The sequence below is a fragment of the Pristiophorus japonicus genome, chromosome 7 (genome assembly GCF_044704955.1).
Source record: "Pristiophorus japonicus isolate sPriJap1 chromosome 7, sPriJap1.hap1, whole genome shotgun sequence".
Classification (NCBI taxonomy): Eukaryota; Metazoa; Chordata; class Chondrichthyes; family Pristiophoridae; genus Pristiophorus; species Pristiophorus japonicus.
In genome coordinates this window covers 193,617,534-193,635,113 of record NC_091983.1, presented here as the reverse complement: position 1 = coordinate 193,635,113, position 17,580 = coordinate 193,617,534, and the positions used below count along the sequence as shown (strand labels likewise).

General features: G+C 44.4%; 1 protein-coding gene across 4 annotated transcripts in view; it reads right to left on the bottom strand.

Annotated features, from left to right (window-relative positions):
- The window catches only part of armc2 (armadillo repeat containing 2), a 231,282-nt gene that overhangs the window by 109,608 nt on the left and 104,094 nt on the right, over window positions 1-17,580 (bottom strand). For all 4 annotated transcript variants that reach the window (XM_070885651.1, XM_070885654.1, XM_070885652.1 and 1 more), the window contains exon 12: window positions 5,979-6,078. In XM_070885651.1, the coding sequence (XP_070741752.1) occupies window positions 5,979-6,078 (100 nt within the window). The remainder of the gene's footprint in view (window positions 1-5,978; window positions 6,079-17,580) is intronic.

The window sequence follows — 17,580 nt, the reverse complement described above, 5'->3', positions numbered from 1 at the left end:
TCAGCTAGAACCGTCTATTCCCTTCATTATCTTATAAACCTCAATCAGAACCCCCATAATTCCACGCTGCTCTAAGATATAGAGTCCCAACTCTTTTTGCCTATCTTGATAGCCAAGATGCTTTAGACTTGGAATTAGTCTAGTGGCCCTCTTCTGCACCCTTTCCAGAGCCTCAATATCATCCACTATGTGAGGAGACCAAAATTGGACACAGTATTCCAAGTGCGGTCTGATTAAGAATAGAAAATGCTGGTAAGCTCAGTGGGTCAGGCAGCATCTGTGGAGAGAAAAACAGAGTTAACGTTTCATGTCGATGACCCTTCATCAGAACTGGCGAATGTTCGAAAAGAACAGATTCTTAAGGAGCACTGAAAGGGGGGGGGGGCGGGGGGAAGAAAGAACAAACGGGAAGGTCTGTAATAGGGTGGAAGGCAGGAGAGATTAGAGAGACAAAAGGGATGATGGACCGACTTGAAATGGTAATGGAAGAAGTTAGAAAAGGGTTAGTCCAGATTGGGTGTGATTGGCCAGCTGCCATTGGAGACAAAGAGAAAAAAAACATAAGATCGGGTGGGAGGGAGCCAAAAATGGGCAGAGGTTATCTGAAATTGTTGAACTCGATGTTGAGTCCAGAAGGCTGTAAAGTGCCTAAACGAAAGATGAGATGCTGTTCCTCAAGCTTGCGTGAGCTTCACTGGAACAGTGTAGGAGGCCGAGGACGGAGACGTCGGAGTGGGAGTGGAGCGGGGAATTAAAATGACAGGCGACCAGAAGCTCAGGGTGACGCTTATGGACTGAATGGAGGTGCTCCACAAAGCGGTTACCCAATCTGCAATTGGTCTCCCCAATACAGAGACCACATCGTGAGCAGCGAATACAGTATACTAAATTGAAAGAAGTACAAGTAAATCACCGTTCTTCCAGGAGTATTTGGGGCACTGGATAGTGGGAAGGAAGGAGGCAAAAGGGCAGGTGTTGTAACTCCTGTGCTTGTATGGGAAGGTGCCATGGGAAGGGGAGGGGCTGCTGGGGGTGACTGTGGAATGGACCAGGGTATCGCGGAGGGAGCAGCCTCTTCGGAATGCTGAGAGGGGAGGGGAAGATGTGATTGATGGTGGGATCACGCTGGGGGTGGCGGAAATGGCGGAGGATGATCCGTTGAACGTGGTGGCAGGTGGGGTGAGGACAAGGGGAACCCTATCGTAGTTCTGAGAGGGAGGGGAAGAGGTGAGAGCAGAGGTGCGGGAAATAGAATGAACACGGTCGAGGGCCATGTTAACCATGGCGGAGGGGAATCCTCGGTTGAGGAAAAAGGTCCTCACCTTTCACCCCACCAGCCTCCACGTTCAACGGATCACCCGTCAATTCCGCCACCTCCAGCTGGTCATTATTCGACCATTCACACCCTATCTAGACAAACTTTTTTTTAAACTTCTACCATTACCATTTCAAGTCGGCCCAACATCACTTTTGTCTCTCTAATCTCTCCTGCCTTCCACCCTATCACAGACACTTTTGTTCTTTCTTCCCGTCCCCTTTTCAGTGCTCCTTAAGAATCTGTTCTTTTCTAACAATTCGCCACTTCCGATGAAGGGTCATCGACCTGAAATGTTAACTCTATTTTTCTCTCCACAGATGCTGCCTGACCCGTTCAAATTTCCAGCATTTTCTGTTTTTATTTCAGGTTCCAGCATCCGCAGTTTTTTGCTTTTGTATTAGCAGTCTGAGTAAGGTATTTTTCAAGGACAAAACAGTACACCTCGTCTTATACTCAATTGTCCTATATATATAACCCAACCCCCTATTTGCTCTAGCTATTGCTGCATGGCATTGCTCATGCATGAGGTATGCACTAGAATATACTCCTTCTATCTCCACCATCTTTAATGCCTGTCCCTGGAGGGTGTATGAATGTTGAGCTTTTGCCCTGCCCACATGCATAACACTGCACTTATCTAAGGTATACATCATTTTCCAGTAATCTCCCAAGACATTAAGATCTGCCTGAAGCAGACGAGTATCCTCTACAGTTCTAACACTCGCACAGATCTTGGAATCATCTGCAAATTTACAAATTGTGCCCCCAACCCCAAAATGCAGATCATTAATAAAAATAGTAAAAAACAACTGTCCCAACACTGATCCCTGCGGAACATCACCGGTGGCCGGTCTCCAAACAGATCCAAATCCATCTATAATTACTCTTTGCCTGTGTCCTGCCAGCCAGTTCTGAATCCAACTAATACCAGAGGCTCCGATCTTATAGAGAAGCCTCTTATGCAGCACCCATCAAAAGTTTTTTGGAAATCTAAGTAGACAATGTCTCCTGGGCTTCCCTCATCCACCAACTTTGTAACTTTTTTATGAAGCCATGTTGGGTGTTCCTAATATATCCCTTCCTATCCAAGTATTCATATATTACATCCCTTATGATTCCTTCAAGCATCTTACCTATTACTGTTGTTAAACTGATGGGCCTATAGTTAACTGGGTCTGCCTTGTCACCTTTTTTTAAAATGGGGACTACATTAGCCTCCTTCCAATCTGTAGGAACCATTCCAGAGTGCAGTGAGCTATTAAAAATATAGGCCAGGGGCTCGCACAGAACATGTCCCATCTTCCGGAGGATCCTCAGGTGGATATCATTCGGCCCGGCTGCTCTATCTATTTTCAAGTTATTTCCTTCTAAAACAATATGTTTATCTATTTTAATGTTACTAACAAATCTAGTATTATTAGGTTCTAATATTCGAGCATCATCTTCAAAGGTGAAGACTGATGCAAAGTACTCATTTAATATTTCTGCCATACTTAGTGAGTCCTTTGTAACATGTCCTCAAACACCCTTCAGTGGTCCAATACAGTCTTTGATAGTTCTCTGACTCTTCACATAACTAAAAAAGCTCTTCCCATTACTGCCACAGTTGTTACAATCCTTTTTTCCATTAGCCTTTTTACTTTCTTTAGTTGTTCCTTGTATTCAACCCTGTTTATTTGAGTATAAATGTTTTTAATTTATGGAAACATTTCTTTTTACATCTTATTTATTTGTCTTTGTACATAGCCAGTCAGCCACCTTGGCTTTTTCTTACCACATTTCCTTCTTTTGATTTTGGGTACATGTTTGTTTTCCACATTTTTAATCTTATTCTTAAAAACTTTCCATTTATATTCAAAATCGGTCTCATCACCACGAAGGAGGGTTAGCCAAATTATCAGTTCCAAAACATCAGCCATTTTGGAGAAGTTTGCTCTTCTGAAATCTGGTACGAGTTGCAGGTTCTCAGTATCTTTAGTTATACTAGCCAATTGGAACCGTATAATGTTGTAGTCACTGTTGCCCAGATGTTCCTCCACATGGAGGCCTGATGAGGTCAGGCTCACTACTAAACACCAGATCCAATATATGATTATCTCTAGTTACTTCATTAATACATTGAGTCAAGAAACAGTCTTGTATATTTTCAATAAATGCTTCAGCTGCACTTCCCACCACAACAGCAGGTAAACCATTGTGCCACTGAATGCCAGGAAAATTAAAATCACCCACCAGACAAAGGTGGCATTTTATATTAAAAGCATTAGTGATCTGTTTTCATAATAACTCATCACATTCAAGTATCTGACCCGGGGGCCTATAACAATTACCGATAATTAATCCCTGCCTGTGAGCTTGGTCCACTTGAACCCAGATAGCTTCAGCTGTACCTGATGAAACAATATCAAGTCTCTCGCTAGCTGTTAGATTCTCACCGATAAAAATAGAAACCCCACCTCCCCTTTGACCTACAATTTGCTTCTAACACTCCTTACATTTACATAAAAGCAATTTAAAGGGCTCCCATCTAATTCCTTAAAGTTATTAATTCTTGACAGAGGAATGTCTATGGATTATATGGTCTTCCAGAAGATATTCTGGTCTTCCAGAAGGAATTCACTAAGGTTCCACATAAGAGACTGTTAGCTAAAATTAAAGCTTACGGAATTGAAGGTAAATTATTGACCTGGTTCGGAGATTGGTTAGGCGGTGGAAGTCAGAGAGTTGTGATAATGCATATGTACTCAAATTGGAAGGAAGTGACAAGTGTTGTCCCACAAAGATCTATGCTGGGGCTTCAACTATTCATTATATTTATTAATGATGTGTGGAGTCAGGAGACAAGTAGCAGAATGGATAGCAAGCTAGCTACAAAACAGAAAAGAGAGAGAAGGCGTTAAAGTTAGTTACGCAGACTGGCAAAAGGTGGGAAGTGGTGTTCCACAAGGATCAGTGAATTTCAAAATTTGCAGATGACACTAAATTGGGGGATACAGTTAATACAGAGGAGGATTGTGACAAAATACATGAAGACATTAATAAACTTGCAGAATGGGCATGTAATTGGCAAATGAACTTCAATATAGACAAGTGTGAGGTGGTACATTTTGGTGGGAAGAATAAGAAGGCCATATGCTTGAAAAATAAGTGTCTAAATAGGGTAGAGGAACAGAGGAATCTTAGAGTACAGATACACAAATCATTAAAAGTGGCGCCGCAGGTTAATAAGGCCATAAAAAAGAAAACAAAGCACTGGGGTTCATTTCGAGAGGGATAGAATTGAAAAGCAGAGAAGTTATCTGAAACTTAGGTAGCCCCCTTATTCCTCCTACCAAAACACACCACCTCAGACTTATCTATGTTCCACCTTACACTAACCAGACAGCCACGCTGCCACAGATGTGGCAGAGGCAATTGCAGAGCCATCTCATGACCTAGCGCAAGGAGGAATGTGGCCACCAGAAACTCTAGCAGAAGCTACTGAAACAGCTAGTTAGCACACTTACTCCTTTCAATGTTAGAAGTTAGAATATATTAGCACTAAAAGGAAGCACCATGGGAAAATATACCAAAAGTTGATCTGTCAAGGCAACTGAAATGTTGCTCAAAATATAACGATCGTGGTCATTGCATGGGCCTTGTAGCTGCAATCAGTTTGTATCTTTGGATGGTAGAAGATTGATTATTAATCATTCCTGAAGAAGGTAGCCTTAGTCCCTGAGGAGTTACCCTCACTTTTCTTCAAATTGCTTTAGAATGAGGGAAATGTGACTGCAGCCTGGGAAATGGGCACTAATCTGCAACAACAACAACATGCATTTATATAGTGCCTTTAACGCAGGAAAACGTCTCAAGGCGCTTCACAGGAGTGGAAGATGACAAAAATTGATGTTATTTTCCATGCATTAGCAAAACAGATAAAGCAAGTCAAGATAATTTCTATTGAGTAACAGACATGGACATATGTTAACATTTCTTACTATTGTTTGCCCCTCTCCTGAATGCCCTGTGTGGTAACAATGGTTCCACAGATGCCCAAGTGACCATTATCTATGTGTTAATCTAGATAATGTTGACAGAAATGTCAGTGTTCAAAACACAACTTTCTTATATTGTATAAAAATGAATGATGACTAAGCTAAATGACTATGCATTACTCACCTTTCTATGGATATAATTTTTTTTTAACATAACATAGATTTAATCTGGAAACATTTTATACGGCATATTTATAATCACAAAATGAACATTATTAATCCTGTGATTTTTCATTTTGAAGTCGCAGTGCCAAATATATTTTGAAATTAAAGTACAAACATGAATTTTCCTTCCCAAAACATATACTTTAACACAGTAATTTAAACTGAAATTGCTATGGAGTTATTTGTATTGGCCACCATTGAGACTCATACCAGTCTACTGGGCTGTCAGACTATGAAACTCCATCACTTGCAGCATGATTTCTAATCAGATGCATGAGATGGTGGGAATTCCTGGTTAACAGATAGTGGCAAGCAGAAGATTAAATGTTTACAAATAATACCTGTTTTCCAGTTATAATCGGAAAGCCATTCTGTCATTATATACCTAACAGCCAAAGCCTGGTTTTCAGGCACTTGAGATGATGGAACCCAGGACTTTCAGCCATGGTAAAACTAACCTGCTTCCTTTGATGTCTGTGGAGGATGGCCAAAAATAATTGGTAACAGCTGGAGCATTCGGACAATGCAAGGCAACAGTCATTGTAGGCTGAAAGTTTGCTATAAATAGAAGAAAAATGAAGTTATTAGTTTGCTAGCATAGAGAGCTTTTACATGTAGTTGATATATAATACTGTGTTTCTCTGTCCTGCATCAGACCAATTTTTCTAAGTGAAGATTTACTGCACCTAAAGCCAAGTGGACAAAGTTTCACAAATTTGATTCTGGTAAGGGCACAGAAAGACTTATAAAAGCTGCTTGGTGTACCAACAGAAAGTCACAAATTTCCTATAGCCTAATAGGTGTTCCAGAAATCCTAGAATGCGACATAAATTCATGTTCCATATGCTGTACTCATAACATCCGTAAATTCACTATTAGAGCTGTTAAATACAATTTTGTTAAAAGCAGGTGTCAATTGCGACCCCTCCTTGAAGCATGCTGGGATAATGCCGTGCCACATTCAAATGAGTCAATTGGGTGTAACTAATAACTCCACCCATTGTCCACAACCACTGTCCCAAAATCCATCCAAAATTATTACCGCAGTACGAGTATCACTAAGGGACCCCTGAGGCAAATACTACATTGAGGCGGCCATGTTATTTGCTGCAGTTGAAGGTTGGTGTTACTTTGTCTGCATATTGATCTCTTTATTTCTTTGGAGGTTTGGTCAGAACGTTTGCTGTTATCAATCAGCTGTGCAAATAACAGACTTTTGGACTGGCAACATGGATTTCCCAATGGGAATTACTCCATTCCTATATTATGATGAGGAAAAGGAAGAGTGAGACACATAGAATATATTTGCTCTCTAGACATGGACTGCAATTTCGCCTACCGTGACGGGTTCGGTCCAGCCCACTGTTGGCTCCATCCCACTCTGTTGAAATGATTTTATAATGGTTAGGCTTGTTAAGCCTGCCCAGTGAGGTTCCCGGCCAATTAAGAGGAAGCGAGTCTGATGACATCATTTGATGATGTGTCATCAGCCGGTTTCCTTAAAGGGACCATGTCCACATTAATTTTGACAGTTGTGCTGTCAGTGTTCTACAGCATTGAGCTATTGCAAACGCTGACAAACACTGCACAATGGTGCACAGCTTATGGAGGGAGTCAGGGCACGCAGGGAGGTTCTCTTCCCTTCCAATGGGCAGAAGAGACCTCCCCAGGACACCAACGCAGCCTGGTTGCACATTGCACAGGAGGGCACAAGCAGGGATGTTGTCTGGAGGAGCTGGCTGCAGTGGCGCAAACCTTTTAATGATCTCAGTAGATCACAAAACATTACTGCAAAGTCCCATTCAACCTCATCCTGCTGTGCTACTCATCACATCCCCATCACTCAGCCTTCCCTACCCTACTCCTGCACATCCTTACTCACAGCAACTTACCTTGCACCTCCACCCATCCCTCTCTATCTACATTATCACATTTTCATCTCACTAGCCACCCCTCACACTCATCCTAGTGCAAGCATACCAACTAACTCACAAGGGAGGCACTTGGATGTTTTAGCCAATGTTCATGTAAAGTTTCTGTTAATGTGTTATCAAACATTGAAATCTTTATTTTCAACACTTTGCATTCTTGTACAGATTTGTGTGCACCTTTGGAATTGGCTTAGTGAGTTGCAGTGAATGTTGAGACATAAGGGTACCCCCGCAATGGTGATGAGTGTGAAAGGAGTGGTTTGGGCAATGTAGGGATACTGTGTTGGTGTGGGGTGGTGTCTAGCTAGTGCATCATGTGGCAGCCAAGGTGTACAGCATCAAGTGAAGTAAATCTGGCCATCGTGAGGCCATCCTTCGCATCCCGGGCAGCAATGTGGTCGGGTGCAGATGCCCTGTGTCCTGTGCAGCATCAGGTGATTGCAGAGAAGGTGGTTGTTGTTGTTGTTGTTGGTAGTGGTGGTGTTGCTGGTGTTGGGCTGATCGTGGTGGGATTCTGAAGACCAAGATGAGATTTTTTCAATGGAATAGATGGCAGTGGAACTTGAGATGACAGAAGCTATCTTTCAATGGTGAGAGAGGTTGTTCCAATGAGGTGACACTGGATAGAGTTTGCTCCAAATACTTGCAAGCTGCATAAAGCTCAATCTGACTTCCAAATGCAGTAAGCAACAGCTTCTAACCTTAAAAAGTGAACACCTATGAAATAGGAGCTTTTATAGACCATTTGCAGCTGTCAAGTTAAGAAATCATCCCATGCTGACACAACACCCGACCTCCTTATCTGGCGTAATCCCCAAGCAGCGGGGAAGCCATTGGTGAACTCTTAAAATCTAAAGGTGAGCTTAAAACAGTTTTTATGTGCCTGTTAACAAGCTCTTAATAATATAAATTGCCTCCCCTGCCGCTTGGTGTCAGGTTTGTTCAGTATTTACAGACCAGACACCTGGGAGATTAGCTTGGAGGCAGGCTGATAGCGGGGTCCTGACCCGCTGTCAATCATTTCAAATTTCACAGCTGACCCGCCCCAAATCTCATTCTCTCAGCGCCAGTAAAACTCTGGCCATACATATTCATTCATCAAGGCTTCCAAACTAAGAAGGTCTTACTTAGACATTTCTGAATGTCTGTGCCTCACCCCACCTCAGAGGCTATTGGAGAAATCTCAACTGCTGGCTGATGACCTACAACCTATTTCTACTTTCTACCTGTACTAGTCAAAGTCACCACTGCCTTGACTTACTCTACAACTGTATCCTTCCAAGCAGCAATTGCCACATTAGTCAAGCAGCAACTCCCCAATACACTAATAAGGTTTGTTCAGGAAGGTTGTACAATTCATGTGCTTTCTAAAGGAATCAAAGGAACAAAAAAGAGAGAGCAAATAAGTTATATCGACTGGAAGTGTACCCAACAAGTGCAAGGAGCAATTAACGGAATGTATTAGCCCCACACGACAACCCCCTCAATTTTATCACTAAGAAAAACTTCCATTCCATTAATGTGCCGCTAGTGTTCGATGCCAATCATTTTATAAGAGCATAACAATTAGGAGCAGGAGTAGGGCATTCGGTCCCAAGAGCCTGCTCCGCCATTCAATGATATCATGGCTGATATTCTACTTCAACACTTTCCTGCACTATCCTTATATCCTTTGATTCCCTTAATATCCATAACAACATCAGAACACAAGAAATAGGAGCAGGAGTAGGCCACCTGGCCCCTTGAGCGTGCTCCGCCATTTAATAAGATCATGGCTGATCTGATCATGGACTCAGCTCCATTTCCCTTCCCTCTCCCCATAACCCTTTATTCCCTTATCGCTCAAAAATCTGTCGATCTCTGCATTAAATATATTCAATGACCCAGCCTCCATAGCTCCCTGGGGCAGAGAATTCCATAGATTTACAACCCTCTTGAGAGAAGAAATTCCTCTTCATCTCAGTTTTAAATGGGTGGCCCCTTATTCTGAGACCTATCCCCTAGTTTTAGTTTCCCCTATGAGTGGAAATATCCTCTCCACATCCACCTTGTCGAGCCCCCCCATTATTTTTTATGTTTCGATAAGATCACCTCTCATTCTTCTGAACTACAATGTGTATAGGCCCAACCTACTCAATCCAGCTTCATAAGTCAACCCCCTCATCTCCGGAATCAACCTAGTGAACCTTCTCGGAACAGCCTCCAATGCAAGTGTATCCTTCCATAAATACGGAGACCAAAACTGTACGCAGTACTCTAAGTGTGGCCTCACCAATACCCTATACAGTTGTAGCAGGACTTATCTGCTTTTATACTCCATCCCCCTTGCAATAAAGGACAACATTCCATTTGCCTTCCTGATTACTTGCGTACCTGCATACAAACTTTTTGTGTTTCATGCACAAGGGCCCCCAGGTTCCTCTGTACCGCAGCACTTTGCAATTTTTCTCCACTTAAATTATAATTTGCTTTTCTATTTTTCTGCCAAAGTGGATAACCTCACATTTTCCTACGTTATACTCCATCTGCTAAATTTTTGCCCACTCATTTAGCCTCTCTATATGCCTTTGCAGATTTTTTGTGTCCTTTTCACAATTTGCTTTTCCACCCATCTTTGTATCATCACCAAACTTGGCTACATTACATTCGGTCCCTTCATCCAAGTCATTAATATAGATTGTAAATAGTTGAGGATCCAGCACCGATCCCTGCGGCACCCCACTAGTCACTGTTTGCCAACCGGAAAATGACCCATTTATCCTGACTCTCTGTTTTCTGTTAGTTAGCCAATCCTCTATCCATGCAAATATATTACCCCCAAATCCGTGAACTTTTATCTTGTGCAGTAACCTTTTATGTGGCACCTTATCGAATGACTTCTGGAAATCCAAATACACCACAGCCACTGGTTCCCCCTTATCCACCCTGCTCATTACATCCACAAAGAACTCCAGCAAATTTGTCAAACATGATTTCCCTTTCATAAAACCATGCTGACTCTGCTTGATTGAATTATGCTTTTCCAAATGTCCTGCTACTGCTTCGTTAATAATGGACTCCAGCATTTTCCCAACGACAGATGTTCCTGCTTTTTGTCTGCCTCCTTTTTTTGCAATCTGCTGGGACTGCACCAGAATACAAGGAATTTTGTTAGATTACAACCAATGCATCCACAATCTCTGCAACCACTTCTTTTAAGACCCTAGAATGTAAGCCATCAGGTCCAGGGGGACTTGTCTGCCTTTAGTCCTATTATCTTATCGATCTCTATCTTTAATATATTCAAAGACTGAGCCTCCACAGCCCTTTAAAGAAATTCCTCCTCATATCTGTCTTAAATGGCTAACACTTTATCCTGAGACTGTGTCCCCTAATTCTAAACTATTTACAATATACATTAATGATTTAGACAAAGGAATTGAATGTTATATCTCCAAGTTTGCAGATGACACTAAGCTGGGTGGCAGTGTGAGCTGTGAGGAGGATGCTAAGAGGCTGCAGGGTTACTTGGACAGGTTGGGTGAGTGGGCAAATGCATGGCAGATGCAGTATAAAGTAGATAAATGTGAGGTTATCCACTTTGGTGGCAAAAACAGGAAGGCAGAATATTAACTGAATGGTGACAGATTAGGAAAAGGGGAGGTGCAACGAGACCTGGGTGTCATGGTTCATCAGTCATTGAAAGTTTGCATGCAAGTACAGCAGGCAGTGAAGAAGGCAAATGACATGTTGGCCATCATAGCGAGAGGATTTGAGTATAGGAGCAGGGAGGTCTTACTGCAGTTGTAGGGTCTTGGTGAGGCCACACCTTGAATATTGTGTGCAGTTTTGGTCTCCTTGCTATTGAGGGAGTGCAGCGAAGGCTCACCAGACTGATTCCCGGGATGGCAGGACTGACATATGAAGAAAGACTAGATCGACTAGGCTTATATTCACTGGAATTTAGAAGAATGAGGGGGGATCTCATAGAAACATATAAAATTCTGATGGGATTGGACAGGTTAGATGCAGGAAGAATGTTCCCGATGTTGGGGAAGTCCAGAACCAGGGGTCACAGTCTAAGGATAAGGGGTAAGCCATTTAGGACCGAGATGAGGAGAAACTTCTTCACTCAGAGAATTGTGAACCTGTGGAATTCTCTACCACAGAAAGTTGTTGAGGCCAGTTCGTTAGATATATTCAAAAGGGAGTTGGATGTGGCCCTTACGGCTAAAGGGATCAAGGGGTATGAAGAGAAAGCAGGAATGGGGTACTGAAGTTGCATGTTCAGCCATGATCATATTGAATATGGTGCAGGCTTGAAGGGCTGAATGGCCTACTCCTGCACCTATTTTCTATGTTTCTATGTAAACACTCCAGCCAGGGAAAACAACCTCTCAGCATCTACCCTTTCAACTTCCAAAAGTTGAAAGTATGTGCAGAAATGCGCTCAAGCTGTGTTAACTTTCTAAAATATTCACCAAAGGTGCCAGAAAATCCATTCACCCCATGTACAACTATTTAATACACCATATCTACCTTTTGTGCCAAATACTTTACTTCTATGAAGTGCTCCATGAGTGGAACAAGGTTGAACAATGGGTGACTTCGAAGGTTCTCCTGAAGTCTTAGAGGTCTGAAGTGACTCCTGTCACCAAAGTAATTGACCCAGGGTGGGGGGTCAGCTTCAAGCAACCTTTTTTTGCAGTGCTAAGGGTGCCATGTCTGCAGTTCCCTCAATGGAGAGGGCCTAACAATCACAGGTTCTTAGCCACTCTCAGGAAATATGGCGACATTTGTGACCACTCCTTGTAGCCCAAGGTGCAGGACAAAGGCTCAGAGGTGCTACTGGTCAGTTTCATCACAGACTGACTAGTCCCAATCAAGTTAGGGAAGCCCTCTGAAGGTGCTCAATGTATCTACTGAAGCATTGAATGGTTACAGCACAGAAGAAGGCCATTTATCCCATCGAGCCCGTGCTGGTTCTCTGCAAGAGCATTTCAGCTAGTCCCACTTCCCTGCCCTTTCCCCGTAGCCCTGCAATTATTTTTCTTTCAGGTACATATTGAACAACAACAACTTTAATTTATATAGAGCCTTTAATGTAATAAAGGCGCTTGACAGCGGTGTTATAAGACAAAACGAATAAATTTGACACCGAGTCACATAAGAAGAAATTACAGCAGACCTTGGTCAAAGAGGTAGATTTTAAGGAGTGTTTTAAAGGAGGAAAGAGAGGTAGAGAGGTGGAGAGGTTTATGGAGGGAGTTCTAGAGCTTAGGGCCCAAGCAGCTGAAGGCACGGCAATCGATGGTTGTGCAGTTATAACCAGGGATGTTCAACACAACAGAATTTGAGGAGCACAGACATCTCTTGGGGTTGTGAGGCTGGAAGAGATTACAGAGATAGGGAGGGGCGAGGCCATGGAGAGATTTGTAAACACGGATGAGAATTTTGAAATCGAGGCATTGCTTAACTGGGAGCCAATGTAGGTCAGCGAGTACAGGAGTGATGGGTGATTAGGACTTGGTGCGAGTTAGGGCTGCCGAGTTTTGGATGACCTCAAGTTTACGTAGGGTGGAATGTGGGAGGCCAGCCAGGAGTGGGTTGGAGTAGTCGAGTCTAGAGGTAACAAAGGCATGGATGAGGGTTTCAGCAGCAGATGAGCTGAGGCAGGGACGGTGGCGGGCAATGTTACGGAGGTGGATATAGGCGGTTATAGTTATGCTGCGAATATGTAGCCAGAAGTTCATTTCAGGGTCAAATATGATGCCTAGGTTGCGACCAGTCTGGTTTAGCCTTAGATAGATGCTAGGGAGAGGGATGGAATCAGTGGCTAGGGAACGCAGTTTGTGGCAGGGATCAAAGACAATGACTTCGGTCTTCCCAACATTCTGCTCATCCAGTACTGGATGTCGGACAAGCAGTCTGACTATTTAGAGACCATGGCGGGGTCGAGAGAAGTGGTGGAGAGATAGAGCTAGGTGTCGTCAGTGTATATGTGGAAACAGACTCCGGGTTTTCGGATGATATTGCTAAGGGGCTGCATATAGATGAGAAATAGGAGGGGGCCAAGGATAGATCCTTGGGAAACACCAATAGTAACGATGCAGGAGTGTGAAGACAAGCCATTGCAGGAGATTTTCTGGCTACGATTAGCTAGATAAGAATGGGCAATGGTGGAGAGGCGTTGGAGGAGGATTGAGTGGTCAACTGTGTCAAAGGCTGCAGACAGGTCCAGGAGGAAAAGGAGGGATAGTTTATGTTATGTATATAAACCTGTAAATACCATGTCTAACCACCAGAGGGCTTTTCCCCTGGAGTCCCAAGGGATCCCACAATCCCTTGGGAGCACCTGTATATAAGGAGGCCTCACAGGCTGGAGAGGCACGCTGAGATCTGTAATAAAGGACTACGGTCACACCTTACTTTGAGCTTGGTATCTGGTCTGACTCTTTATCCAAGACATAACAACTGGCGACGAGATAAAAATGACGAACCCCACTGCAACAATGCAGTGAAAATTGGGCATCCTGGAGAAATTTTCGGAGGGAGATGATTGGGAAACCTTCGTGGACGGACTTGACCAATACTTCGTGGCCAATGAGCTGGAAGGAGAAGCGACTGCTGCCAAATGAAGGGTGATCCTCCTCACCGTTTGCGGGGCACCAACGTATGGCCTTATGAAAAATCTGCTCGTTCCAGCGAAACCCACAGACAAGTCGTACGATGAGTTGTGCACACTGGTCCGGGAACATCTAAACCCGAAGGAAAGCGTTCTGATGGCGAGGTATCGGTTCTACACGGACAAGAGGTCTGAAGGCCAGGAAGTGATGAGCTATGTCGCCGAGCTCAGGCGCTTTGCAGGACATTTGAAGGACACTTGGAGCACATGCTCAGGGACTTCTTTGTACTTGGCATTGGCCATGAAGTAATACTTCGCAAACTTTTGACTGTAGAGACCCCAGCCTTGAGTAAAGCCATAGTGATAGCCCTGGCGTTTATCGCCACCAGTGACAATACCAAATAAATTTCTCAGCACACAAGTGCTGCTGCAAGTACTGTGAACAAAGTAACATTGTTTTCGATTCGAAATGTACAGGGCAGGACTTACACGCCTACAGCTGCACGTCCGCAGATGACTCAGAGTCCACCATCAAGGGTGTTGAATACAAGGCCATTAACACCTTTTTGGCGCTGCGGGAGTGATCATCGTTTCCATTCATGCCGCTTCAAAGGATACGTTTGCAAGGGCTGTGGAACAATGCAACACCTCCAACATATGTGCAGGCGCGCTGCAAACCCTGCTAATCCTGCAAACCACCATGTTGCAGAAGAAAACAGATCCATGGTGGATCACGACGAACTAGAGCCTCAGACCGAGGAGGCAGAGGTATATGGGGTGCACACATTTACCACGAAGTGTCCCCCGATAATGCTGAAGGTTGAATTAAATGGAGCTGGACACGGGCGCAAGCCAGTCCATAATGAGCAAAAAGACTTTCGATACGTTGTGGTGCGGCAAGGCCTCAAGACCAGTACTGATTCCCATTCGTACTAAACTGAGAACGTACACAAAGGAACTGATTCCCGTATTCGGCAGTGCTACCGTAAAGGTCTCCTACGATGGAGCGGTGCACGAGTTACCACTCTGGGTGGTACTGGGCGATAGCCCCATGCAGTTCGGCAGGAGATGGCTGGGAAAGATATGCTGGAAGTGAGACGATGTCCGAGCGCTTTTGTCCGTCGACGACACCTCATGTGCCCAGGTCCTAAACAAGTTCCCCTCGCTATTCGAGAAGTTCCAAGGAGCAAAAGTGCAGATCCATTTGATTCTGGGGGCGCAACCCATCCATCACAAGGCGAGAGCGGTACCTTACATGATGAGAGAGAGGGTGGAGATTGAACTGGACAGGTTGCAACGAGAAGGCATCATTTCGCCGATCGAATTCAATGAGTGGGCCAGTCTGATTGTTCCAGTTCTCAAGGGAGACGGCACCGTCAGAATCTGTGGTGATTAAAAAGTAACTATCAATCATTTCTCACTGCAGGATCAATACCCGCTACTGAAGGCATACGATCTATTTGCGACACTGGCGGGAGGGTAAACGTTTACAAAGCTGGACTTGACCTCGGCCTACATGACGCAGGAGCTGGAGGAATCATTGAAAGACCTCACCGGTATCAACACGCACAAAGGTCTCTTCATTTACAACAGATGCCTGTTTGGAATTTGATTGGCCGCGGCGATATTCCAGAGAAACATGGAAAGCTTGCTGAGGTTGGTCCCACGCACCGTGGTCTTCCAGGACGACATCTTGGTTACAGGTTGGGACACAGTCGAGCACCTGCAGAACCTGGAGGAGGTTTTTAGTCAGCTTAATCGCGTGGGGCTCAGGCTAAAATGCTCGAAGTGCGTTTTCCTGGCACCTGAAGTGGAGTTCCTGGGGAAAAGAATTGCAGCGGACGGCATCAGGCCCACTGATTCGAAGACAGAGGCAATCAAGAACGCACCGAGACCACAGAACATGACGGAGCTGCGGTCGTTTCTAGGACTCCTGAACTATTTTGGTAACTTCTTACCGGGTTTTAGTACATTGTTAGAACCCCTGCACTCTTTACTGCGTAAAGGAGATGAATGGGTATGCGGTAACCTGTATATACAGGTATGGAGCACCTGTATATAAGGAGGCCTCACAGGCTGGAGAGGCACTCTGAGATCTGTAATAAAGGACTATGATCACACCTTACTTTGAGCTTGCAGTATCTGGTCTGACTCTTTATCCAAGACATAACAGTTTACCTTTGTCACAGTCACAAAGGATGTCATTTGTGAGTTTGATGAGAGCCGTTTCGGTACTGTGGCAGAGGCGGAAACCAGATTGAAGGGATTCAAACATGGAGTTCGAGGAAAGATGGGCACGGAGTTGGGAGGCGACAACACATCCAAAGATTTTGAAGAGGCAAGGGAGGTTGGAGATGGGATGGCAGCTAGCAAGCACAGTGGGGTCAAGGCTTGTTTTTTTGAGGAGTGGGGTGATGACCGCAGATTTGAAGGAGAGGGGGACAGTAAATAAGGAGAAAGAACCGTTAACAATGTCGGCTAACATGGGAGTCAGAAAAGGAAGTTGGGTGGTCAGCAGTTTAGTGCCAATAGGGTCAAGGGAGCAGGAAGTGGATCTCATGGACAAGCTGAGCGTGGAGAGGTCCTGAAGGGAGATCAGAGAGAAACTAGAGAAAGATGCGAGTTTAGGGCTAGGGCAGGAAGGAGCCTCAGAGGAAGTTTGGCCCGGTGGGCCAGGGGAAGGAAGAGAACTCACAGAGGCAGCTGATTGTCTCAAAGATTGAGACCATCCAAAGAAGTCCATGAGCTCCTCACACTTGTTGTTGGAGGTGAGTGTGGTGCAGATTGGGGAGAACAGCAGAAGAACATAAGAATTAGGAACAGGAGCAGGCCATCTAGCCCCTCGAGCCTGCTCCGCCATTCAACAAGATCATGGCTGATCTGGCCGTGGACTCAGCTCCACTTACCCACCCGCCCCCATAACCCTTAATTCCCTTATTGGTTAAAAATCGATCTACCTGTGATTTGAATACATTCAATGAGCTAGCCTCAACTGCTTCCTTGGGCAGAGAATTCCACAGATTCACAATCCTCTGGGAGAAGAAATTCCTTCTCAACTCGGTTTTAAATTGGCTCCCCGGTATTTTGAGGCTGTGCCTCCTAGTTCTAGTCTCCTCGACCAGTGGAAACAACCTCTCTGCCTCTATCTTGTCTATCCCTTTCATTATTTTAAATGTTTCTATAAGATCACCCCTCATCCTTCTGAACTCCAACGAGTAAAGACCCGGTCTACTCAATCTATCATCATAAGGTAATCCTCTCATCTCCAGAATCAGCCTAGTGAATCGTCTCTGTACCCCCTTCAAAGCTAGTATATCCTTCCTTAAGTAAGGTGACCAAAACTGCATGCAGTACTCCAGGTGCGGCCTCTCCAATACTTTATACAGTTGCAGCAGGACCTCCCTGCTTTTGTACTCCATCCCTCTCGCAATGAAGGCCAACATTCCATTCGCCTTCCTGATTACCTGCTGCACCTGCAAACTAACTTTTTGGGATTCATGCACAAGAACCCCCAGGTCCCTCTGC